The 24,078-nt window shown below is 52.1% G+C and overlaps 1 protein-coding gene and 1 long non-coding RNA gene across 3 annotated transcripts in view; one reads left to right on the top strand and one right to left on the bottom strand.

Moving 5' to 3' along the window:
- Nucleotides 1–2,644: 2,644 nt before the first annotated feature.
- On the top strand, nucleotides 2,645–3,719 carry LOC126646115 (uncharacterized). The gene is made up of 3 exons (XR_007630224.1): nucleotides 2,645–2,768; nucleotides 3,057–3,143; nucleotides 3,583–3,719. It is a non-coding gene; the product is annotated as an uncharacterized LOC126646115 (long non-coding RNA).
- An 8,836-nt stretch (nucleotides 3,720–12,555) lies between these two features.
- The window catches only part of LGR6 (leucine rich repeat containing G protein-coupled receptor 6), a 111,703-nt gene continuing 100,180 nt past the window's right edge, over nucleotides 12,556–24,078 (bottom strand). For both annotated transcript variants that reach the window (XM_050327078.1, XM_050327079.1), the window contains 5 exons: nucleotides 23,932–24,003; nucleotides 23,116–23,241; nucleotides 20,501–20,661; nucleotides 15,979–16,059; nucleotides 12,556–15,106 (listed from right to left, as the gene is read on the bottom strand). In XM_050327078.1, the coding sequence (XP_050183035.1) occupies nucleotides 13,869–15,106; nucleotides 15,979–16,059; nucleotides 20,501–20,661; nucleotides 23,116–23,241; nucleotides 23,932–24,003 (1,678 nt within the window). In that variant the 3' untranslated portion in view covers nucleotides 12,556–13,868. The remainder of the gene's footprint in view (nucleotides 15,107–15,978; nucleotides 16,060–20,500; nucleotides 20,662–23,115; nucleotides 23,242–23,931; nucleotides 24,004–24,078) is intronic.

Below are 24,078 nucleotides of genomic sequence, written 5' to 3'. Positions count from 1 at the left end.
CCCGTTGCCGGGCAACGGGGGGGGAGCAACACAGCGCTCCCCAGCGGCCCCCGCGGGGATCTGCGGGGAGGGAGCGTGTCCAGCCGTGGGAATGGGAATGGGAATGGGGATGGGGATGGAGCACTGGGAACGGCTCTGGGAGCTGGCGGGGCTCAGCCTGGACAAAAGGAGGCTCCGGGGGGAACCTCCTCGCTCTCTGCAACTCCCTGGCAGGAAGGGGGAGCCGGGGGAGGGTCGGGCTGTGCCCCCGGGGAACGAGAGGGAACGCCCTCAGGTTGCAGCAGGGGAGGTTTAGGTTGGATGTTGGGGAAAATTTCTTCCCTGACAGGGCGGTCCCCAGGCTGCCCAGGGCAGTGGTGGAGTCACCGTGCCTGGATGTGCTCAAAAAACCTGCGGATGCGACACTTCGGGAACATGGGTTGGTGGTGAACGTGGTAGTGCTGGGGGAATGGTCGGACTCAGTGATCTTACAGGGCTTTTCCAACCTTAAGGATCCCGTGATTCCATGATTCTCAGCGCTCTGCTGCAGCAGAGCCCTCACAGAGCTGCAGGCACAGGCTGTGCGCTGCCCCCCACCCCCGTGTGCCGCTCCTGCAGCATCAGTCCCTTGGAACCGGCTCTCCCGAGGCTGCTGGAGCCAAGCTGGCAGAGAGGCACCGGGAGACTGCTTTAGTATCCCAGGGTTTTGAAACGAATGCTATTTTTGAGCTCTTCCCACACGCGCATCTCAACATCTCCAGCAGATCGCCTCCAGCTGACAGCCCTGAGCCGCCCCCGCTCCCCCCCTGCCCTCCAGCTCGCTCCCACCCTGCCCGGGGATGGATTTTAAAACCTGAATCCATCCCTACGGTCCTTGTCGGCCACCCGAGATAAATTCCCAGCTAAATGTAGAACAAATTATGACTTAAGAAATCTGTACGTGAAAGCTAAGACCTTATCCTGGCCTGGGGGCAGGGTCAGTCTGTTTGGAGGCTGTGTGTGGAATGAGAATTTGGGGGATTTGTTTGACCTCAGCCATGCTAAGCAGGCAAAGGGTTGGCAATGCCCAGCAGCAGGAGGTGAGAATTCAGTGCTTAGCAGGGAGGACAGTTTACCACTGCCTTCAGAGCTGGCAGATGCTCTGCCACGGGGGATCTTTAAATCAGCAGCGCCTGATTTCAAGCAGAAATTATTGTGCTAGAGGCAGGTACCAGTATGTTTGTCAGATTGCATCATCATCTGGTCCTCTTGGAGCTTGAAGTCAGGAGGACTGTGTGACCAGGCTGTCAGTGCGTGAGAGATACAGCCTGGAGTAACAGAGCAAAGAGCCAGCACATCTCCACATGCTCCTCCTTTCCCAACAGACACACTAAATCAGCCTCTTCGTCCACCTCACGCTGATTTTCCAAGGATATGGATGAAATCTCTGATAGTGCTGAAGTTTGAAACAATCTGTGGCTGTCCCACCACCTGAGGTGGTGCGGCCTCACCTCGAGTCCTGGGGGCACTTTTGGGCACCTCAATGTTAGAGGGATCTGAAGCTATTGGAGAGTGTCCAAAGGAGGGAAACAGGGATGGGGGAGGGTCTAGAGGGGCCATGTGAGGAGGTCACTTGGTCTGTTCAGCCTGCAGGAGCCTGAGGTCAGACCTCCTCAGGATCTGCAGCTTCCTCAGGAGGGGCAGCAGAGGGGCAGCTCCTATTTCTGCTCTGTGTGAGCAGTGACAGGACCTGAGGGAACAGCTGGAGCTGTGTCAGGGGAGGTTTAGGCTGGATATCAGGCAAAGATTCTTCCCCCAGAAAGTAATTAAACACTGAGCAGGCTCCCCAGGGCAGTGGGCACAGCCCCAAGGCTGCAGGAGCTCAAGGAGTGTTTGGACAATGCCCTGAGGGACAGGGTGGGATTGAAGAGTTGGAACGTGGTGGAATGACCTCAGGGGTAGATGGTGCTGAGTCTCAGGTGCAGCAGAGCTGTTCAGGCCAGCTCCTGTTCCCCCAGGGCTTCCTACAGAATGGCCTGACCCAAACACAGCTCTGCTGGTGACTCAGGTGTTGTCCCAGCCCTGTGCTGGGACATCAGGGGCACAGCTCCCCAGCAGGTGGGCTGGGCTGGCTCTCCAGTGTGTCCTGGCTCAGGGCAGGCTGGGGAAGCTGCTCTCACACTGCCAAGCAAACCTGGCTTTCTGCAAATCCCGATGGACACGCAGGGTCTGTGTCTGCAGGTCCTGTAGGTTGAGAACACTGAGATGAGGTCCCCACTGGCCCAACCCCAGGGAACAGATTGACAGATTTTGGAATAGCTGAGGGTTCATCCAAGACAGAGAGGACAGAGCCAGGCCAGGCCTGTCTGCCTTCACACCCCCCAGGGGCTCCCAGGTCAGTGTGAGTCAGGCACTGCTCTGTGCTGTCAGAGGAATGAAGGTGTGCAAGAACTCTGGAGACACAAACCAGACGTGCCCAGGACAGAGCTTTAGCCTCAATACAGGCAGAACCATTACAAACAATTCTGATTTATGAAAAACAACAAAAAAAAATTATTTGAATTACTTTAGTTATAAAAAAGTTTTTGGAGGCTCATGCATTTCTAGAAACAAAACTGATGTGTTTTATTGTTCATTCTCAGAGAAAGCATTTTATGTTAAAGATTCTGTTCTTAAAAGTTTCCTTTTTTTTTTTCCAGGACTCTCATTCCTTTGGTCCCACACCGGAATTGTTTCCATGCTTGCAGGTGTTATAGGAGGAAGGATGATTTGGAGAAGGAAGAGGAAGAAACATTGGAACTGGATTGACTGTGAGTCACTTAGGTCAAAACTGACAAAAGCCATCACAGGATTTGGGAACATCCTTTAGAGAATGTTCATCCTCTGGAGGACAATCCTCTAGCAGCCAGAGGCACTCAAAGGCTACTGCCAAGTGCTTTCTGGCTTCAGCTCCTGCATGGAGCTGTTTATCTGAGGACCCTGAGTCTGTTCTCAATCCTTGTGCTGCAGTTTCCAGGAGAAAAATACACTTACTGAAAAATTTCTGCTCCTGTTGCAAGCCCTGGCTTAAGAAATACCTTTATTCTTTTCCTGTTCAGCTGCCCACTGGATGTTCTTCAGTTGAAAAGAAGGAAGATGTGATCTCTTCTGTCAGAGAAATAACATTCCTGGAAAAACAGGCCAAGGTCTGTACACCCAGGCTCTCCTTCGAGCCTGAGCAGTAGCAGGCAGCTCCCAATTCTTCTTCAGTGGTGGTTTACCAGTTTGGGATGGGCAGGATTATTGTGGCTGTGATCATGGGAGAACCCAGACTCTTTGATCCTCCACTTCTCACAGGGTAGTTTGCAGTCTGGCTGCACTGTGGGGCAAGTCAGCTGGAGAGCTGGGTGAGAAACTCCTGCTCCCTGTCAAGGGAGTGGTAGAAGAGGGATCCAGCCTGGGCTCCATCCTTGAGAGGTGCCAGGGTTGTGACTGTCACTGTTGAGGTCCATGTTCACCCACAGCTCTCCTGAAATATTCCACATTACCTTCAACTCTTCCTTTTCTCCTTTCTCTGGTTCAACACCCTCTACAAAAGTGTGTGAAGAAAGCAGAGCATCCCCCCTCTGCTCTTCTGCTTTGCAGGGAAGCACTTCTGTCCCTGTTTCTTGTGGCTGGAAGAGGTTTGCTGGAGCTGGGAAGAGAGTTGGGAGCCATCCAGCTGGTACCATGTCAGTGCAGCAGCACAAGGTCCCTTCCCTGCCTATTGGCAAGGCTGGAGACACCTGATGATGATGATGATGATGATAATCATGATAATAAAACCCACCAACAACTTCCAGGGCCGCCCCCCTCTTCCTTTTTTGCTGCTGTTTTTGTCTGTAGGGAGGTCAGTATTGCCCTGGATCACCGATGGACCCTCTCAGGTGATCCATTTGGAATTGCTGAGGTCATGGATGGAAATATTCATGGCAGAATCAGTTTGTTCCCCCCGGGAACTGTGGGGTGGTGCCACCTTCAGCTGCCTGCAGTGTGGCTGTTGTACCCTTCCCTGCAGCTGGAGTCAGAGTGGGAACCCTGTGATTCCCATTGTCTCCTCTTTGTTCTTTATGGCATAAAATGGGTCCCATGAATGAGACTTAACAGGGGAAATACTCGCAAATCCAGCATCAGTCAGACACTTTAAATCACATCTCTGATCCTCCCCCAAGACACCATTACATAACCATTATGTAAACTGTCTCCAAAAAATCTAAGAAATGCCTCTTGTAAAAATACCCCACCTCCATTATGGAGCTATTGTGAAAACACACTGAGGAGACCAAAAATACTGCCAAGGAGCTATCAAGAGTAAGCCCAAATTCCCACAGGGGAGCCATTGTAAGTAGAACCATAAAAAATTGAAGGATCATTGTACAAATCCCTTCAAAAGGCCCCCACGAGAATACTTCCAAAAATCACACAAAAGATTTTTAATACTGGATGCTTTGTGGGATTTTTTGGTTGGTTTTTTTTTAATGGTCCTTTTAATGGGGTGTTTATTGCTATGCTTTGACATTACAGATCACTTCTAAAATGGCTTCTATGCAGTCTTATTTGGGGCAATTTTAGAATCACCAAGATGTTCTCACTAAATCCATATGGTTTGACTCTGGGGCAGCTTTACAGCTGCCTTGATGATTTTCACAATTGTTTCATCAGTGATGCCCGAAGGGCATTTTCTAAATGTCCCTTCAGTGGGATCACTGAGACTTTTGATAAATTGCTTTGCTGGAGCCTTAGATCTATATATTTTCATAACTGCCTTTGGCTGTGGTTTCTGGTGTGCTGGGTCTGTAGTCCAGGATTTTTTCCAGCTCTCAGAGGAGTCACAGAACGTTTCCTGGGCTGGGACTTGGGATAATTTTCCAAATTCTTATTGGTTCTGTCCTTTAGGTGAGGACTTAGAGTCAGACTGAGGCTCTGGATTTAGGGGACGTCTTGAGCGATATTAAAGGAGATGCCTCACAAGGGTGATCTGAGGAGCGCTTCAGAAAGCCCCGATGTGGCTCGGTGACAGCAGAGCTGCAGCAGTGCCCGCGCACCACGCGAGGGCAGGGATGCTCCGAGGCTGCTCTTCCCAGCGCCCGGTGTTGTAAGAGCTGCAGAAACTCCGTGCGCGTGTGTGTGACAGTGGCTGGAATGACCCCTGCGGTTTCTTCTGACCCCTCCCAACAGGATGTAATGGATGATCCCTCCGAGCTTCCCAGGGCAGTGTTTGAGGATCAGGACCACAGAATGGCCTGGGTTGGAAGGGACCTTAAAGAACATCTTGTTCTACCCCTTTACCATGGGCAGGGACACCTCCCTCTATCCCAGGTTGCTCCAAGCCCCATCCAACCTGGCCTTGGACACTTCCAGGGATGGGGCAGCCACAGCTTCTCTGGGCAACCTGTGCCAGGGCCTCCCCACCCTCACAGGGAAGAATTTCTCCCCAATATCCCATCTAACCCTGCCCTCTGGCAGTGGGAAGCCATTCCTCCTCGTCCTGTCATTCCATCCTTTGTCCAAAGTCCCTCTCCAGCTCTCCTGGAGCTCCTTTAAGCACTGGGAGGGGCTCAAAGGTCTCACTGGATCCTTCTCTTCTCCAGAACACCCCCAGCTCTCCCAGCCTGTCTCCATGGCAGAGGGGCTCCAGCCCTTGGAGCATCTCCGTGGCCTCCTCTGGAATTGCTCCAGCAGCTCCATGTCCTTCCTGTACTGAGACCTCAGAGCTGGAGGCAGCACTGCCTGACACAGGTGGGGTCTCACCTGAGCAGAGCAGGGGGGCAGAATCCCCCCCTCAGCTGCTGCTCACAGCTCTTTTGATGCAGCTTAGGACATGGAGGGTTTCTCAAAACATGAGCATTGCCACGTTGTGTCCAGTACAAGCAACCCTGAGCAGGATCTGGCAATTTCCATTTCTAATTGAGCTCTAATTTCTGGTAGGTTCTGTGGTTTTTTTTTTTTTCTTTCCCCTTTTTAAGAAGTTTTCACTGGAGCAAAAATGTCATGTGGGAAAAAAAAAAAAAGGTATTTTCAGCTTGGAAGGATTTGTTTCTGGAAGGTGAACTGCATCTCACCCTGTGGTGTGCACATGGTGAGGCAGCTGCAATTTCTGCTGTCATTTGGAGCATGTGGGAGGCATTAAGAGGTGAGGGCTGGTTCCCTGGACATGGTGTTTGGAATTCAGACCCTCAGTTTTAGGATGAAGGACTTTATATGCTGATTTTTTCCTCTCTTTCACTCAGTTGATAAAATTCACTTCACTAGAAGCTCCCAAGGCTTTGTTAACAGCAGTCATTAGGGACTGCTAGGAAGGAGGAAAAGGACTTCCAGGATGTGTCTGTGTTCCTGCTCACAGCTGAGGCAATGGCAGAGCAGGTATTTCAGGGGGAGGCAGCTGCTGCTGAGAGTTGGAGAAAAGATCCCTGAGGAAGTGAAATGTCAGAAGCCAGGGACAGGCATTTGAGGGGGGTAAATCAGAGGCTTCAGTTGAGTTAGAGAAGGAAATACCTCTTGCCAGAGCTGCTGTGTAGAGGGGGGAAAGGTTCTGTGAGTGACCTGGGGTGGGGGATTTAGGATCTGTGATCCAGAACACAGACCTCAAGGGGTCTGCTTCTCCAACACCTCTTCCTGTGCCTCTCCAGGCTTCTGTGTAGATGATTTTTAAGGTCTCCCAACCCAAACCATTCTGTGATTCTCTGCTTTTCTCTCAGCCCCCTCTCCTTATACCAACTGCTAAAGGTACCTGCAGCTGCCTGAGGAGATGCAGAACTGCCTCTGCAGTGCAACTTCTCTGATGCAAAATCTTTTTGGTGTTTCTTGCTCACACGGAGGACAAGGGAAGTGGTGGTGCAGCAGGTGCAGTGCCTGACTGTGGCTTCTCGACTTTATGTTCTTCTTTGTTGTCTGGAGATTGGGATTTTCAGATGAACCTGCATGAGAAGGGGCTCTCCAAAAATCCTGACCTGGATGCACTTGTCCTGTGGAGATCTGGAGGGCAGGAGATCTGGAGCTCCTGCTGTGGCGTTGTCGTGGTTTTGCTCTAGCAGGACAGGTCAAACCCCTCATCCCTCACAAACCTCTGGGGCTCTGGAAAGTTCCTTAATTCACAGAATCACTGAATCAATTAGGTTGGAAAAAGAACTTCAAGACCACTGAGTCCAACCTTCTCCCTTTGCCCCTAATGCAGCTGAACATGTGTGTGTGTCCATTGTGACATTCCCTCCCTGTGCTCCTCAAATGCCTTCGATGTGGTGACAAAAGGAAATGTGAAACTCCAGCTGTGGAACTTTTCCAAACCAGAAGTTTAAAAAAAAAAAAAAAAAAGAAAACAGAGGTGGTGGGGGGGAAGAAGGAAATTAAGATCTAAATGTGAGAGTGGGAGAAGAAGGAAGAGAAGAGGTGGATTAGAGGGGTTGGGAGAGGAAAATAATCCGGTTATTTTAATTGATTGATTAAATTGGCAAAATTGGAGGAGAAAAACAGAAAATTAAAAGCATAAAAGGCCTTTTTTTTTTTTCCTGAGGGCTTGGAGCTAAAAGAACTGCAGATTTTTTGGTGCAATTGTTTTTCTGTTGGTTAATTGGCTCTGTGGGGCAGCACAGCAAAGGGGAGGAAGAGCCCTGCTGTGTAGGGGCCAGGCCCCCTCTGGGCACCCCTTGAACCTCAGTGGCAAACTGGGACCCAACTTACCATCTGCTTTTTCCTTGAGGATCGGGGTCACTTTAGCTGTGTTGCTGCAGGGCTGTAGTTTCCTGAACAGCTGATGCTGGGAAAAGTTGTCATTGCCACCCAAACGAATCATCTGGCTCCATCCTCTGCTCCTCGCCTGCTTCAGGAAATCACCCAAAATGAAAGTGGCCTTTTGTTGTTGTTGTTGTTGTTGTTGTTGTTCAGAATTAACCTCAAACCATTCCTAGGTGGTGTGGAGCAGCTGCTGGATTTTATCCCTAGACTGGCAGCAACTCAGGATCAGCTCTTCCCACACACCATGGAATAAACATGGATGTAGGATGATGTTTTTGAGAGGAGGAGCCAGTTTTTACTGCTACTCACCACGTTCCTGGCCCTTTGCTTTCTCCTACATCTTGGCTGTGAAAGTCATAGCAGTAAGTGTAAACCCCCTAAAGTGTTATTATTATTGTTACTATTATTATTATTATTATTCCCAGTGTTTGTGGTCCAGTGTATGTTTGGATGAGACCAACTGTGCCTCTCCCTCTGCTTCCCTCCTGTGCCTCTGCAATGTGCTGGGAAAACTGTACTGGAGGCTGGGAGTGTGTTGGACAACGGGACAATCAGGACCATGGGTCGTGTTCTACAGGCTGGAAGTTTTCTTTGTCTCTAAGGCTACCCCAGACTGCTGGACAAGGAAGGGAGACAATATCCCAAGGGATATAGGCTCTCCCCAAGCAAAGAAAATGCTGTCATCAGGAGCAGGAGAAAATGGGAGATTAGTTTGTAGATGGCTTTGCTGCCAGCTTGATTTGCGCTTCAGGAAATCAGCTAATTGGTGTAAAGAAATAGATCTTATAATATCTCTGTGTGATGTGACTGGTTGGGCAGTCTCCTCTGGGTTTAGGTTGTTGTTGTTGTTGATGTGGTGTCAGTCATTGCTCTGAAACCCAGCGCTGTGTTCCTTGTGATGATGGCATCTCCCATATCCCCTGGTGGGTCCTGCTCTTTATTTTGCTTTTTCTTTCAGAACATTTTAAAAAGGAATAAATAAAAAATGGATTCTGATTGTCCTGATGTTTGCAGTCCCTGTGTGATGATAATCATAAATGAATGAACAGTTCCTTAACACTGTTGGAGTACTTTGGCAGCCTGGCCTCTTATTTTTGGGTGATGGAAACTGCATTGAGTAATGAAAAAGCAGGTTTGATTTTTTGATGGTGGAAAGGTGTCCTTTTACTCTCCATGTTTTGGGCACCAATAGGTCTATCTACAGCATGCCTTCTTTCCCACTTTGGAGTTCCAACATTCTTATTATTAATGTATCAGGGGAGGTGCCACAGAAGTGGTCAAGGTGTTTAACTCAGTTTATCACTGACCAGTATTTGAGTGGGATTCTTCTTCCTCACAAATTGCAGGGAAGCTACTCCAGTTCTGAGGCATTCAGGAAGCTGGAGGTTTCTCCTGTTTTCCAGGTTAGCTTGTCACTCAGTTCCCATTCACACCTGGGACAGTAATGGTTCTTGAGGTGTTTCTGGAAGAGATTATCTGAAAATGTGAAAACTGCTGAGGTCACCTGCCAGACCTGATGTGTGGTCCATCCCAGTCTCAAAGATGGGTTTACATTCTCCACAATGTGTGTTTTCCTTTGGCCTCCAAGAAGGCTGGTAGCAGATATTGCCATCCCATGCAGGGTTTACTCCTTGCCATTTACATTCCCATGGCTGCAGCACTGCTGCCATCCCAAACATTCCCAATCACGGCCCAGTCTTCCAAAAATCACAACACTGGTGGAAAAAACAATGAGACTGAAAAAACAACACTGTAGGGTGCTTGTTCCACTGGCTTTGTTTCAGAGGAGCTGCACATCTACAGCCAGGAGGGCTGGATGAGTGAAAAATGGACACTGGAGTGTGCCTACAAACTGGCTCCACATTGTCCTGTTAGACAATGCTTCCGGGTCCCTCAGGGCCCACATCCTCCTCAAACATGCCATCTCTGCCCTTCAGGGTGTCCTGGCAGGGCCTTGCTGACGTGCAGGGGAAACCACAAAGGTGCCCAGCCCTGACAATGGCTTCCAGAGCAGCTCTGCCTGTCACCCAGCCACCCCCGAGGCCTCAGAAGGGACATTAAAGCTCATCTTGTTCCATCCCCTGCCATGGGCAGGGACACCTTCCACTATCCCAGGCTGTTCCAAGCCCTGTCCAACCTGGCCTTGGACACTTCCAGGGATCCAGGGGCAGCCACAGCTTCTCTGGGCAACCTGTGCCAGGGCCTCCCCACCCTCACAGGGAAGATTTTCTTCCCAATATCCCATCTATCCCTGCCCTCTGGCAGTGGGACACCATTCCCCCTTGTCCTGTCACTCCAGGCCATTGTCCAAAGTCTCTCTCCAGTTCTCCTGGAGCCCCTTCAGGCACTGGAAGGGTCTCCAAGGTCTCCTTGGAGCCTTCTCTTCTCCAGGCTGAACACCCCCAGCTCTCCCAGCCTGGCTCCAGAGCAGAGGGGCTCCAGCCCTGTGATCAACTTAGTGGCCTCCTCTGGACAGGTCCACATCTGTCTCGTGCTGGTGGCCTGAGAAGTGGAGGCAGCACTGCAGGTGAGGTCTCACAAGGGCAGAGCAGAGGGGGAGAATCCCCTCTCTGACCTACTGGTCACATCTGTGTCGATGCAGCCCAGGAAACCAGGCCAGCTTGTCCAAGCATGACGTGCAGCTCACTGGCTGCTGCCTGGGGCTCTTTGGCAGCCAGGCCTCTTCCAACCAGGAGCAATCCTGCTACAGGGAGGGACCCTTCCATAAACTTCTCTCTCCCTCCCTTTTTGGCACACATCCCCTTCCAAAGGTTGGAATCCAAGGGAGCCCTGTCTCCAGTGAAAAGGCTCACAATGCCTCAAGGACATCTGGTTGCTTTTGGGAGGCTCATGCTAACATCTGGTGGCCTTGAAGAGGATCATATGGAAGGGAGGTGTCCAGGCAGCTAAAGCTCAGTCTAGGAGGCAGAAGAGCAGCCTCATGAGTTCTTGCTGGTCGAGGATGGGGAGCAAGAACTTCTCTCTGTTCTGCTGAGGTTGTTTCACACCTCCACTGGCGATCAGAAGTGGGTTGCACAGCTTGGCTCCTGCTTGCCTGAAGGTGGGCAGCCTGGCACCAGTGTGGGCCAAAACAACTGCTAAGCAGGGAGATGGAGTGATGTAGGTTTGCTTTTCCTTTTTTGTCTTTTTTCTTTACAGAATTATTGAATTTAGTGTTTGGGAGGGTGGAAAGCCGTGTGTACACAGTTAGAGATGTGGTGAAAGGCACTTTAATGAGCATTTGCCAGAGAGTTCCTACTCTGGATTTATGGCCTGCAGCAGCGATAGGAGGACACTGGTTTCTGTTTCCTGCACCTCTGCAGATCCATAAACTTTCACTGTTTCTCAGGCACCTCTTTGGTCAGCACAGAACATGCTCTGTGTTTATGCTCCCTCCTTTTCCCTGAGTGACCCTGCAAGGAACACAGAGAGGGCTTCAGGGTGTGTTTGCTCTGAACGGTCTCCAAGGGGCTCCTGTGGCCTTGGGGGAGCAGAGAGAACAGGTTTCACTCCTGCTCCCTGACAAGCTTGTGCTCAGTTAAGCAGGGGACTGTGACTTGTAATGATGCTCATTGTGTCAGTGATAGTGGGGTCTATTTTAGGGTCTCTTCTAATTAGAGGTTTCCTTATCCTAGGGATCACAGAATCATAGAATGACCTGGGTTGGAAGGGGCCTTAAAGCTCATCTAATTCCACACCCCCTACCATGAGCAGGGACACCTTCCACTGTCCCAGGTTGCTCCTAAGCCCCATCCAACCTGGCCTTGGAGACTTTCAGAGATGGGGCAGCCACAGCTTCTCTGGGCAATCTGTGCCAGGGCCTCCCCACCCTCACAGAGAAGAATTTTCCCCCAAAATCTAATCAAATCAAATCAAAGTGGGAATCCATTCCCCCTTGTCCTGTCACTCCAGGCCCATGTTTCTAGTGGGCTCCCTTCAGGTACTGAAAGGTCTCAATTAGCCACTCTGGAGCCTTCTCTTCTCCAGGCTGAACAATCCCACCTGTCTCAGCCTTTCCCTGCAGGAGAGGTGCCCCATCTCTCTAATCAACTTGGAAGCCCTCCCCTGGACTTGCTCCAACAGGTTGATCCCACTTCTGAAGGAGCCTTCAGAAGAGAATCGACCTAGATGAGTGTTTCCCAGTCCTGTGCATGTGAGCAGCCCTAAGAACATGGAAGAAAATGGCTCAGTGTTTTTAATGAACCAAGCATGAGAATGGATTTTGAGCACCTGTTATTACAAGTCTGGAGCAGGATTCAAGTCTCACAACAGGCCATGTTTTTCCCAGTTCCCACCTAAAGACCATGGCAAAGCTTTGGATTTTGCCACTACGTTTGGGGTTCCCACCATCTTCTCTAATCCTTGGATCCCTCTCCTCTGATTTTCTGCTGATCTCTCAAGTTTTTCTTCTTGAGAAAAGACTACATGGCTGATCTGCAGAGGAGGGAAGCAGAGCCAGGCTCTGTCTGGGGAGTGTGGCTTTGCTTGGGAGACCCTGTTATATGACGTCCTTAACCTTAACCTTAACCTCCTTGCAGCAGCCTCTGTCCTGCTCATGAACTCAAACCCCCGAGCAGCAGATCATGGGGTACAGCAGATGGCTCTGGTCCACAGGATCTGGAGAGGGACCCTGCTGGTGCAGTTCTGTTGCATAAAGGTGGGTGGTTTGGCTCTTCCCTCTGGAGAAGAAGGGTGGGGAGGATGGTGTAAGCTCATGTGGACACAAGGCGATCTCCCCGCCCTCACTCAGGGAATGCACCCAGACAACACCTGAGGCTGGGAGAGGCAGCTGCCCAGAGAACCACCAAGGTGCTCCTCACATGCAAGAGGACAGAAACCAGCCACTGGTCAGCAATGGGGCTCATTTATTATCTCACAAGAATGAGTGACAAACAGCTGCAGTAACGTCAGCAGAACCAAAGCTTTGCCCAGGGCTCCCTGCTGCGCCGGCTGGCACTGGGAGGGTCTGTGATGGAGAGCATGGATTTGGGAGATCCCTGAGCTGCAGGGAGTGGATTTGAGGCTCTTCCCAGTGGCCTGTGTCCTCCTGATGCCATCATCCCACAATGCTGATTTCTGTTCCCTCCTTCTACGTGAGCTGCCTGCCCTTAAAATAGAAGAGGGCAAGTGCAGCCCTCGAAACAACTGCACTCTGTCTGGGATGTGTATCCAGAACCAGCAGCCTCTTCCAGGAAGGAGGTTTGGGGGCAGTGAGGGACCCAGACCCCATTTTCACCACACCTGAGCAGGAACCAGGTGACTACAGACAGGAGTGCCCCAGGTGTGCTGTGGTGTGTGAAGCAGGATGGAGAGAGCCCAGTGTGCCCCTGGGTGCCTTGGGTGGGTGCTGCTGAGTGACCTCAGCCACAGCACGTGGGTTTTTCTGGGAAACTGTTTGGGTTTGGCTGCCGTGGTTTTCAGAGACCCCTTGTGAGACACTGTGGGTCAGATTGAAAGGTGGGCTGAGCGTTCCCAGCTCTTGGTATCTGCTGGAAGTGAGGGTCCTGCCCAACCCACGAGATTCCCAGTGAATGAGTGGAGACTCCCAAAAATAGAGGCAGTCCAAACCTCAGATGCACACATGGATACGCTGCTTTTAACCCACTTCTGCTTGCCCAGTTGATGGCATGGGGCAGATACCAGCCTATTCCCAGGGCTGTGTGGGACCTGCAGAGAACCCTGGAGGACAGGCTGAGGTCCCTGTGGGTGGCCATGTCACTGCAGTTGGACATTTCCATGTGTGGCCACAGAGCAAGGGCTTTTGCTAAGATGTCTCTGCCTCAGAAGACACACTTGGCTTCACTGCAGGCTCCTCCTGGCTGGCGATGCTTCAGGACGAGGAGGAGGAGGAGGAGGAGGGAGGTCTCCCTGATCCTCTTCCTGAGCTGGTGGGGCTCTCTCCCAGGCAGTTCCCAGCAGGAGCGACACATGCAGGGGTTATCTCCTCCCGTGGCCAGCCCTGAGTGTCTGGGGCTCAGTCAGAGCCCTTCCAAGCGAGGGGCAGCTGGCAGAGTGGTGCCTGTTGTCCAGGCAGGTGTGGTGGGGTTGAGGGTAGACAGGTTGTACTGGTGCTTTACAGGGAGCAGCCTGTGTCACCTTGCTGGCCCCCTTGGAGCTGGGGCTGGCCCTCGGCGTGGGCTGTGGGGCTGTTCCGAGGAGGTTTATAAGTGAGACGTGTAGGGCGGTGTGGGTGGGGAGGGGAAGAAGGTTATCCGGAGGCTGCTGCCCGACGGGTCTCGGCTCTCTGAAGTGATCAGCACCTCACTGTCACTGAGGCAGGGACAATGCTCAGAGAAGCCCCTCTCCTTCCCCCTGGTGCCCGTTCTTTGCTGGCAGGGGATGAGCGTCATGGAGGGGAAGCTGTAGCTGTCGAGGATGGGGCACACTCCCAGGGAATCAGGCGTCTCAAACATGTGGTCGATGTCAGAAAAGCTCACCAGGGCCTGCGTGGAGTCATAGGAGCTTTTCTCCATGTCATCGGCCGCGCAGGACTGGGGGAAGCTCCCCTTGTCCTGCCCCTTCTGCCTCAGCAGGCGGAAGTCATCTCTGAAGTGGGGGTTGAAGAGCAGGTAGAGCAAGGGGTTGAGGCAGGCGGGCAGGGGCAGGACCACAAGGAGGACGGATTTGATGACCTCTGGGGTGATAAGGAAGAGGTTGAGGGTAGAGGAGAAGGTGAGGAAGGCCACTGGGCAGTACAGGAGGCAGTTGGTGAAGATCAGCCAGGCCACGTGCTTAACCATGGCGCAGTCCCAGACAGCGCCGAACTCCCCCTTGAGCAGGTTGCAGTAGAGTCGGATGTAGGTGCCAGTGATAGTCAGGAAGCAGAGCATGTTTGTCATCACCAAGGCCACAGTGAAGCCCAGGGTGGCAGGTTTCCCGTCTGGGATGGGGTACGGGAGGCAGAGGGGGGACGCTCCGTATTCCCCAACGGAGAAGAGAGGCAGAACGGCAGCCACAGAGGACAGGAACAGGCAGCAACAGGCAGCGGCCTTGACCTTGCCTAGGGAGGGCGATTTCCCGTAGCCCCGCACGCAGGAGGCTGAGATGCTGCACTGCACGGCAGCCAAGGTGAGCAGGAAGATGGCAGCCTGGGAGGCGAACACGGACAGGAACCCCGTCACCCTGCAGCCCGCGCCCGTCTCCCATCTGGCGCCGTATCTGGCGAAGTGGCCGTAGGTGAGGGCGTCGACGAGGGCCATCATGCTGCAGGAGATGCCGGTCAGCATGTTGGCCCCAGCTATGGAGCCGATGATGAACTTCACAGGAGAGAGGTAGCTGGGGGAGGCGAAGACAGCCAGGATGACCAGGCCGTTGCAGAGCACTGAGACCAGGACGATGACCCAAACTCCCAGGCGGATGATCCAGCTCTCAAACAGGTGATCACAAGGCTTGAAGGGACCTGGAAGACAAACCTCAAAGTTATGCCCAGCAGGCACCACTTGGCTCCAGGGGTGCTGCTCGGGGTGGTGGCCACGTCCCAGCCCTCTCCTGGCCCCACCAGCCCCGTGAGTGCTGAGGGCTGGCAAGGAGAATTGTTTGCCCTCTTCTGCAGCTGCCTCTTGGCTCTCTCCCTCCTGTGCCCACACTGGGTGCCTCTGACATCTCTCAGATCTTGTCTAGGGCAGAAACAAGGTGCAGGGAGAGGTCAAAGCGAAATGTGAGGAACCACAAACTTACCAGACCTCCTAAAACATAAAAAAAAGGTCATGACACCAGACCCAATGACACTCCTGGTGTCAGCCTGGCATTTGGGCCCCTCTGCCATTACCTGCTCCCTGGGATCAGGGAGTTAGTGCTGTGGAGTTGTGTGACGTTCCTGGGAGGGATTGGGATGTTACAGTGAGGGGCTCAGCAAAAACAAAAACAGGATGGGAGAAGTTTTAGGTGGTGCAGAGCAAACAAAATTAGAGGAAATGGAGAAATCTTGCTCATCTCAAAGGGGATAAAGCTCAGAGCACCACAACCTTTGTTCCCAGGCAGCAGGACATGCCCTCAGCTATAATCTTGTTCCTTCACGTCTCTTTTGCAACAAAGTCAGTGGGACAGCTGGTGAAAACTCTGTCCCTGCCAGTGTTCCACAGCTGGCTGGATGGAACCAGGCCTGTCCAGCCTCCAGCTACATCCAGCTGGGAGAAGGAAGCTCCTCACCTGTCCCCAGTTTGGCCAAAGCCTAACCAGGCTTCTGATCTGAAAGGTCATGGGGGGATCCTGGGGATTTAGAGAAGCTCAAAGGATCCCAGCTCTGTTCAAGGGGTTTCCCTGGCTGCTCACCGGGGCTCGGCGTGCACTGGATAGTGGGGTGAAGCTTTGATTCCTCAAGGTCCAGCTGAAGGTCATCTGCATCTAGGTCATCTGGGGAGAGAAGAACAAGAAATGGTGCTCGGAGAGGAACAGGCACCATCAGGGTTAACTGGGCCAGGAGTTTTCCCACTGCCTGCCCTCCACACGGACCTTCCCAGCCAGTTCCCAGCCCACAAGTTCAAAGTAGCTGCTGGTGTCCAGTTTGTCCCCTGCAGTCACTGCTGTAGAGGGAGAAGGTCTTGTAAAAACGTTGGTGGGTTGCAGTGTAGCCAATCCCTCCGTTTTTAGGTTGCTCCCAACATTTGAAGTGGAAGAGCCCCAGCTCCCAGAGCTGTGTGACTGTGGTTCCCTCCTCCCAGCAAGCATTATTAAAAGTAAATAAATACTCCAGTTTATGTGGTTACAGAACACAAAGCCTTCAAATGCATCTTCTCCGTGGGAGCTTTCTGGGCAGGGCTTGTCCAGTGTGTTCATCAAGAGGGATTTTGGGGCTTTGTTCAGAGGGAGCCATCAGCCTCTCCTTGCAGAACAAATTCTTCGTCAGCATCCACCGCCACCGAACGGCTCAGTGGCAAAGAGACAAGGGAACCCAACATTTATTGCTTCATTTTACGTCCTGTGAATTCTTGGGACTGTGGCACCCTGTTTTGGTCATGGAGGTTCCCAGGATTTGCTGAAGGCAGACTGGTTGCCTGCACCCTGAGCCAGGTTTGGGCTCACTGAGGCTCAGGCAGAGCCTCCATGACTGAAGGAGAAGCTTCTGGAAGGGAATGGGGCTGAGACCTCAGCCACGTTTTCGGTGTAGGACATCACCAAGGCAAATGGCATCCTCTCATTCTAATCCCAGACGTGATTTTCTGCTTTGTTCCCTTCTTCCTCTTCCCAAACTCCTGCTGACTGATAGCACTGGGACACAGTGAGGACAGCTGCTGTCCCGCTGCCCTGTCCCCACCCATGGCACCAGCACGGCCTTCAGCTCCCACTGGGGATCTTTGGAGGGGTTTTCTGCCAGCAGGAGCAAAGGGAAAGGATGTGGTTTTCTGCTTCCTGCAGCCTGGTAGCCAGGGAGCTGTGGGATGAACTCTCCCTTGGATGAAGGGACTGATGCTGGTGTGCACCTGGCAGCTCAGATGCTGGCCAGGAGGGTGAGTTTCCACACAGCTGACCTGAGTGGGGTTTCCTTGTCTAATCTGTTTAGAGGTGGCGTCTCTCATGAGCTCTGCTCCCTGCCCGTGTTTGAAAATGTGACTGGGATTACTTGATTAAAGAATGATGACAAATAACGTGCTATCTTTAGTGCCTCCTGACAAGCTTTGTGGCTTTCTCGGCTTCAGGGAGCTTTGGAAAAAAAAAAAAAGGGCAATTTTTTAAAATCTGTCTGTGTAAGAGTTGAAATATTACTGCTGCTTTGGAGCCTGGCAAGGAAACACTCACAGTGGGATGGAAAAATATTTCATCCTTGTATTTTATAGCCTTATAAATCTCCAGTGTCTTTGCCAGCCACAGAGCGGAGGCTGTGATGTGCAGGCACGATACCCAAAGAACACAGACACAGACTTGCACTTTCTGTGCCCTGCTGAGACCCAGCCCTTGGGAAAGTGTAACCTGCCCCTTCCCTTTTCCCCTCAAAGGGCTGGGTTTAAGCCCAGGTTAAACATTTTCATGGAGCGAAGGAGGATCTTTTGTTTTGCCTGGACCGCTGAGCCTTTTGGGAATAGCAAAGCAATCCTCGGACAGCACAGCAAGGTTCAAAGTGAAAAAATGTACCTCTCTGCTGGGAACCAGCACTTCTCCAGCCTGGGAACTGTGGAGAAAGAAAATGGCTGTTTTGTCCTAGCAAGGTAGACTGCATCAGTTTGGAAGGAGCTGCTATTTATTTGAATTCTGTGAAGGCACCTCCACTTTCTGAGGTTTTATGGAAAAAACCCACTTTGCCAGTATTGCCCTTTCCATGGAAAAAAACCTGGCTGTACCAAAAGCAAAGTGGGAGGAAGAGGAGGAGAATTGCTGGAGAAGGGGCTTGGGCAGGTGCTTTTTTGGGACTTGAGTGGCCTTTTGAAATGATCGAAGCAGGAAAAGTGTAGCTCCAAGGACCCTCCAGGGTTTGCAAGGTGGTTGCCAGCTAAACACTGTCAGCTGGAATCCAAGGAGGCTGAGATAATTGGGAATGTCCAGCCTGGAGAAGTGAAGGCTCCAGGGAGACCCTAGAGACCCTTCCAGGAGCTCCAAGGAAGCTGGAGAGGAACTCTGGACAAGGGTCTGGAGTGACAGGACAAGGGGGAATGGCTTCCCACTGCCAGAGGGCAGGGATAGATGGGATATTGGGAAGAAACTCTTCCTTATGGGGGTGGTGAGGGCCTGGCACAGGTTGTCCAGAGAAGCTGTGGCTGGAAGCAGTGCCTGTCCCTCTCACAAGCTCTCCCAGAGCATCCAAGTGCCCTGATGAGCCTGGCTGTACATTGCCAGGACAGAGCCACAAGTTATTTTCTCTTAACTAGACCACTTCCCCTTTTGCATGAAAGGAATGTTTTGTCTTTTTTAATGAGGAAGTGTTACAAGGTTCATATAACCCAGCTAAATGCCACCAGTGGCCATCAGAAAGGAAGCACTGGGGACAGAAATAAAGCAATGATTAATTAAGTAAAACAGCAACACCACAAACGCCTCATCACCAAGAGCAGACCTGGTTGCTGAGTGGTGAGGAGGGTCATCTGCAAAAGCTGCAGTCATAGGAACATGTTCTTGTGCATGGCACACTTGCACCTGTGTGCTTTGGTATTTCAAGACAAATCCAGTGCTTTAACATCTGAAAATGGGAGCCTTTACAAGCTGCTAATAGTCTCATCTGGCACATCTTAGAAACAGTCAACGTTCCCCTCCGGTCCCAAAATCTCATGAACAAACCATCCACGAGGCTGAGACTGGCTTGGAGGCCTGGGAGCCTGTGGTAGGTTTTGGTCTGCTGACAGGACCAGGAGGTAGCATCCTCTGGGACATCAAAGGCTTTGGTACCCAGCAAGAGCAGCTCTGTGAGCAGTGCTGTGGGCTCTGTTCACAAACCAGATCTTTCCACAGATGCTGTAATTTGCTGGGCAACCCCCCCAGCCATCTGCACCAGCACTGTTACAGCATGGACTGCGTTAATGATGGAAAAATTGACCCGACCGGGAAGCAATTCCTGCAGCAATGACCGTGACTCCTCTGGACTGTCTGCCCAGCGTTACCACCACGTCTACCACGCTTCCCAGAGCCACATCAGACCAGGAGGAACCACACTTGCTACCCTCTGGCTGGACATTTTACATGTCTAAAGCTTATTGTTGGTCTGGGAAGGATCAGGGCAGGAGCAGAACACAGAGCTGGCTGTGCCATAAAGAGTCTTGGTCATGCTGCCTGTAACACAGAATCCAGCAGCTCTGGGTCAATTATCTGCCTCCACATCCAGTCCTGCCTGCTCAGGATGGGGCAGGAGACAGCAGAGCCCCTGGCTATGGCTGGGTGCTCAGTGAATCAGGGGCTCCCCAGGGTCTCAGCCCTCTCAGACCTCAGAAGTGCTCTGCAGCCACTGTATTTACACAAACACAGAAACAAATGCAGCATCCAAGCTGTGTCCTGAAATGCTGTTTTCACTCTCCAGCAGTTACAGGGGAAGGAACCAAAGGAGCTCGTGCTTTTCTTCACGTTGTTCTGAGATTCCTTTGCAACAGGACCACACCAGCTTTGTGCCAGAGCTGCTGCTGTGCTGGGGGGCTGTGAGTGCAGGTGTGCCTTGCCCTGTCCTGTGCTGGCCTCCTGGGACTGGCTTCATGCAGGTCCGTGCAGAGCTGAGCTTTGGAGATCAGAACAGATTGACTCTTGGACAGAAAGTTCTGCTCAGCTCTGGAGGCCCTCCTGCCCTGCTCCAGCCAGCCCCTGCATTGAGCTCATTGTGCTCCCCAAATGTGTCCTGTTGTCACACCTAACCCTGGCCTTTGCTGCAGCATCAGGGGACGTGCCCCAAAGCAGCACAGATGCAGGTCTCCCTATCTCCAGCCAGCTGCACACTCCAGGCCTTTGACTTCATTCTGTTACTTGGATTAATCCTGATGCCCTTCCCCTAGATGTTGTAAGGAGGAAGGCTGATGTCCTGCCAAAGGCTCCACACTGCCCAAAAGTCTGACAACCAAGCCCAGAAGCTACCCCAGGTAGCCTCAGCCACCTTCCAGTGCCTTGGGCAGTCTCGCTCCATGGCCAGCAAGGCCACACTGGCAGACGTGCCCATGCTGTGGAGGACTGCCAGGTCCTTTGGTCACACTGTGAAGGTTTGGATGTGCCAGATCAGCTCTTTTTTCCCCTACAGGGTCACCAGCTGAAGCCCATTCACAGCAGCTGGCCACCTGCACTGGAGGAGGCTCAGTCTGCCTTCCCTGGGGCAGCTGTCACTGGAGGTGGGAGCACTCCAAGCTCTCCGCCCTGCCCGTGGACCGATCACCCTTCAGCCCAGCTTACTCACAGTGGTTATCGGCGTGACCAGGAAACAATTCCATGGTCCTCCTGTGGGGATCCTCCTCCTCAGGGCTCGTGTCTCCTGCCTCCCACTGGCTGGACACCTTGAAGAAGCTGCTGCAGCTCCCGTAGGCGCAGCACTGGTAGGCGTACGGGACCTCCAGGACTCTGCACGGGGGGGAAGCAGAACTTAAGGGTTGTGTCCCCTCCAGGACCCGACTCTCCATTGCTTTGCACTTTTTGCTCGGTTCAAATGTGACAAAGGCTGGTCTGTCTGGTGATCTTTACACCAGAGAGGGTCTGTGCTCTGGTGAAGGACTCCACGTAGGACCCCATGGTGCCTCTGCCCTGCCCCACTTGTGCTGGTTTGAGCAGGAGCACTGAGGTGGAGAATACCATTCCTAAATCAAGGCATTCCTAAAAACCTGCCTGCAGTTTTCCCCAGGCTAAATTAGCCCCTCTTTCCCCAAGACATGTACAGTCTTCAACTTCAACTTTTACCAAGCATCCTTTCTTTCTTTCGAGGTGAGAAGCTTCCCAAAAGCAAAGTTCCCCTTCCTTGTTGCTGAGGGTCAGAAAGACACCTTCAAACTTCAATTCCAGGAGCGTGGCTCCCTCCTGCCAGCTCAGGAAGGGAATGCTCAGATCCCTCAAGTGAAACAAGTTGTTTAAATATGTCTGATTTCTACTTGAGGGTCAAACTGTTGGTTGCTAATTATAGCATGTATTACAAGGTTAATTCTAGAGCAGCTGAGCATCATCTGGACACAATACCAGGCTGTCTGTCAGCGTTTTTGGCTTTGCTGGAAGCCAGGGAGACTGCTGATGAAGGCAAAGGAACCTCAGGTTTTCCAGACAATTAAGGTCTTCTGACAAGATCAGTAAATATGGTGAAACTCTATATTCTAAAAATATGCTTTTGTTTTATGTTCCCAAACATTTCTGCCCGAGCCCCGTGAGGCTGTGGAAACTCTGTATACAAGCTTGTTTCCTGTTATAAGCTCCAAATTAGATCCCGTTATTGAAAGGTGGCAGGGAGGTGCTGATCCTCCCAGGAAGGGTAAGAATTGTTCTCAGATGATTCCTCCAGGCAAATGCCCCAAGAGTTAAGACTACTTAGTGGCAGTACCCCCAAAATTTAGGGAATGTTAACGGGTCCATCGCCTGGTTCAATGAACCACTGCTGCAGGCTCAGTTTCTCTGGTACGAATCCAAACCAGCTCCACAGCTGCCAGTGGAGTTAGTTTAGAGGAGAAACACCCTGGAAGTGCTGGAAGAACTTGACCCACCCTGCACAAGGGACTGCCTGTTGGAGTGGGTCTGGAGGAGGACATGGAGATGCTCCGAGGGCTGGAGCACTTCTGCCATGGAGCCAGGCTGGGAGAGCTGGGGGTGTTCACCTGGAGAAGAGAAGCTCCAGGGAGACCTTTGAGATCCTTCCAGTGCCTAAAGGGACTCCAAGAGAGCAGGAGAGGGACTTGGGACAAGAGCCTGGAGTGACAGGACAAGGCAGAGTGGCTTCACACTAACAGAGGGCAGGGTTATTGGGAATACTGGGAAGAAATTCTTGGCTGGGAGGGTGGTGAGGTTGCCCAGAGCAGCTGTGGCTGCCCCTGGATCCCTGGAAGTGTCCAAGGCCAGGCTGGATGGGGCTTAGAGCACCCTGGTCTAGTGGAAGGTGTCCCTGCCCATGGCAGGGGTTGGAATGAGATGAGCTTTAATATTTTGTTTCATCACAAATCACATTCTGTGATTCTATGCTCTTGGGTGCAGAAAACCCTCCAAAAGCTTCTGGAATCCCCTGCCATTTGGAAACCAGTCATGCAGTAGATCCCAGCTATGATGAGCCAAAAAAGTCAGAGAGAAAGCCCTTCAGACCCCACTGTGAGATGGACTGATGTGAGAGCTCCACACTTTTCCTCAGGCCTGAGCTGTTAATCCCAGTGTTGGTGCAGTGGCCTGTGGTCCCAGCACTAGGTGTCCAAAATGGAGAAGCTCCAGCCTTGGGAACTCACACTGGATGAGTGGGAGCCTCAGCTTTTGCATTCTTGGCTCCAAGGGAACTCCCCATGAGACCCAAGGAACAGAGGACTTTGCCTGAGGGGAATTTGTGTTCTTTGGACCGTGGACACCTCAGCCTGAGGGCAGGAGCCAGGATGAGGCCCACCTGTAAAGGAGGGTCAGGAGAGCCTGAGCCTGCAGCACAGCACTGCTCTCTGAGCCTTTCCCAGCCTCATCTTGCTCAGTTTGACCCCTCCAGGCTCCTCATTAATCCACAGCAGACAAAGACACGGCCACACAAACAGAGTTTACAGAAGGAAACCTGGATGTCATTAGCTAGGGCTGCTTCTGGGAATGTTTTCCATTGAGAGGAGCCCTGAGCTGGGCTCGCTGCATGCTTTCCACTTGTGTGTGTGTTTGGGGTGGGGGTGATGGGCCAGGGAGCACAGCACCATTCTCCAGTGAAAGATGTTAAAGGATGAGATGCATGAGCAGCAGATGAAGCTTCCTCTGCCCATTGGCCAAAGCATGAGAGAGACAAGGAGAGCAGGAGCCTGGGTGCTTTAGGCAAATACAGGCTGTGCTGAGTGCTAGAAGTGAAAGAAACAACACCCCAAGTACCTCATTTTGGGGAAGCTCTCCTTGGTGAAGGGCTCAGAGAGAGCTGGGTTGCCTTGGAGCTTCAGGTGGGTCAGTCCAGCCAAGCCATCCAGAGGCAGCGTGACCAGCTGGTTGTCAGTCAGGTCCCTGGTGAAGGGAAAGTAGAGAGGGAGACCACGGTCAGGGTTCTGCTGCCACTGGTACCTCAGCCAAGCCCTCAGCTGCCCGTCTCGACTGCTCCCTCAGTGTGATGCTGAGGTGGGGCTGGGTGCTGCATGGGAGCCAGAAACCTCTGGAGAAGAACAGATTGAGATTGCAATCCCTGGGAAAACGAGGGGATGGGATTGGTGCCCATGCTGAAAGCTCTGCACGGTATCTTCCTCCCTGTACACGTCCCTGCTCCACACACCTCTTCCTCCAAAATAGGTTGGGTATAAAAATACCCAGGTCATAAAATACCCAAAGGCTTAGTGAGGGGGCTGAGGACTGAGAACCCTCCAGAGCCAGTGCAGATGATCTGCAGTGACTCTTGCTGAAACAGTCCATCTGTTTGATCTTCCATAAAGACATCTAAAGCAGGTATGAAAGCACCAGGAAATGGAAGTTTAAGTGTTCAGGGTGAGAGCAGCTTAAAGACAGCCCCTCCTGCACTTCATCATCCCGTTGGTATTGAGTTGGGATTTGGTCTGTCCACATCAGTGCTGAGACAGGCACCTCAGCACATCAGCCTTCCAGCATCTAAATCCTGAGTGTCCTTCTTGCCTAGAGAGTCAGTCTGAGGTCCTCAGATACCTCCCATCCATGGACCACTGTGAAGGAAATATCCCTGCGACTTACAGCTTGGTGAGTGAGTGCAGGGTCACGAAGGCCTCTGGGTGAATAAACTGGATGAAATTCCAGCTCAGGTCTCTGCAAGGCAAGGACACAGCAGTAAGAAGGGAGCACAGCAGGGCAGTGAAGCTGCTGACACCAGGGGCTCAATGG

The sequence above is a fragment of the Myiozetetes cayanensis genome, unplaced genomic scaffold (genome assembly GCF_022539395.1).
Source record: "Myiozetetes cayanensis isolate MyiCay16 unplaced genomic scaffold, myiCay2020 scf32, whole genome shotgun sequence".
NCBI lineage: Eukaryota > Metazoa > Chordata > Aves > Passeriformes > Tyrannidae > Myiozetetes > Myiozetetes cayanensis.
The sequence above is the reverse complement of the archived record's forward strand: the minus strand, read 5'-3'. Positions and strand labels throughout refer to the sequence as shown.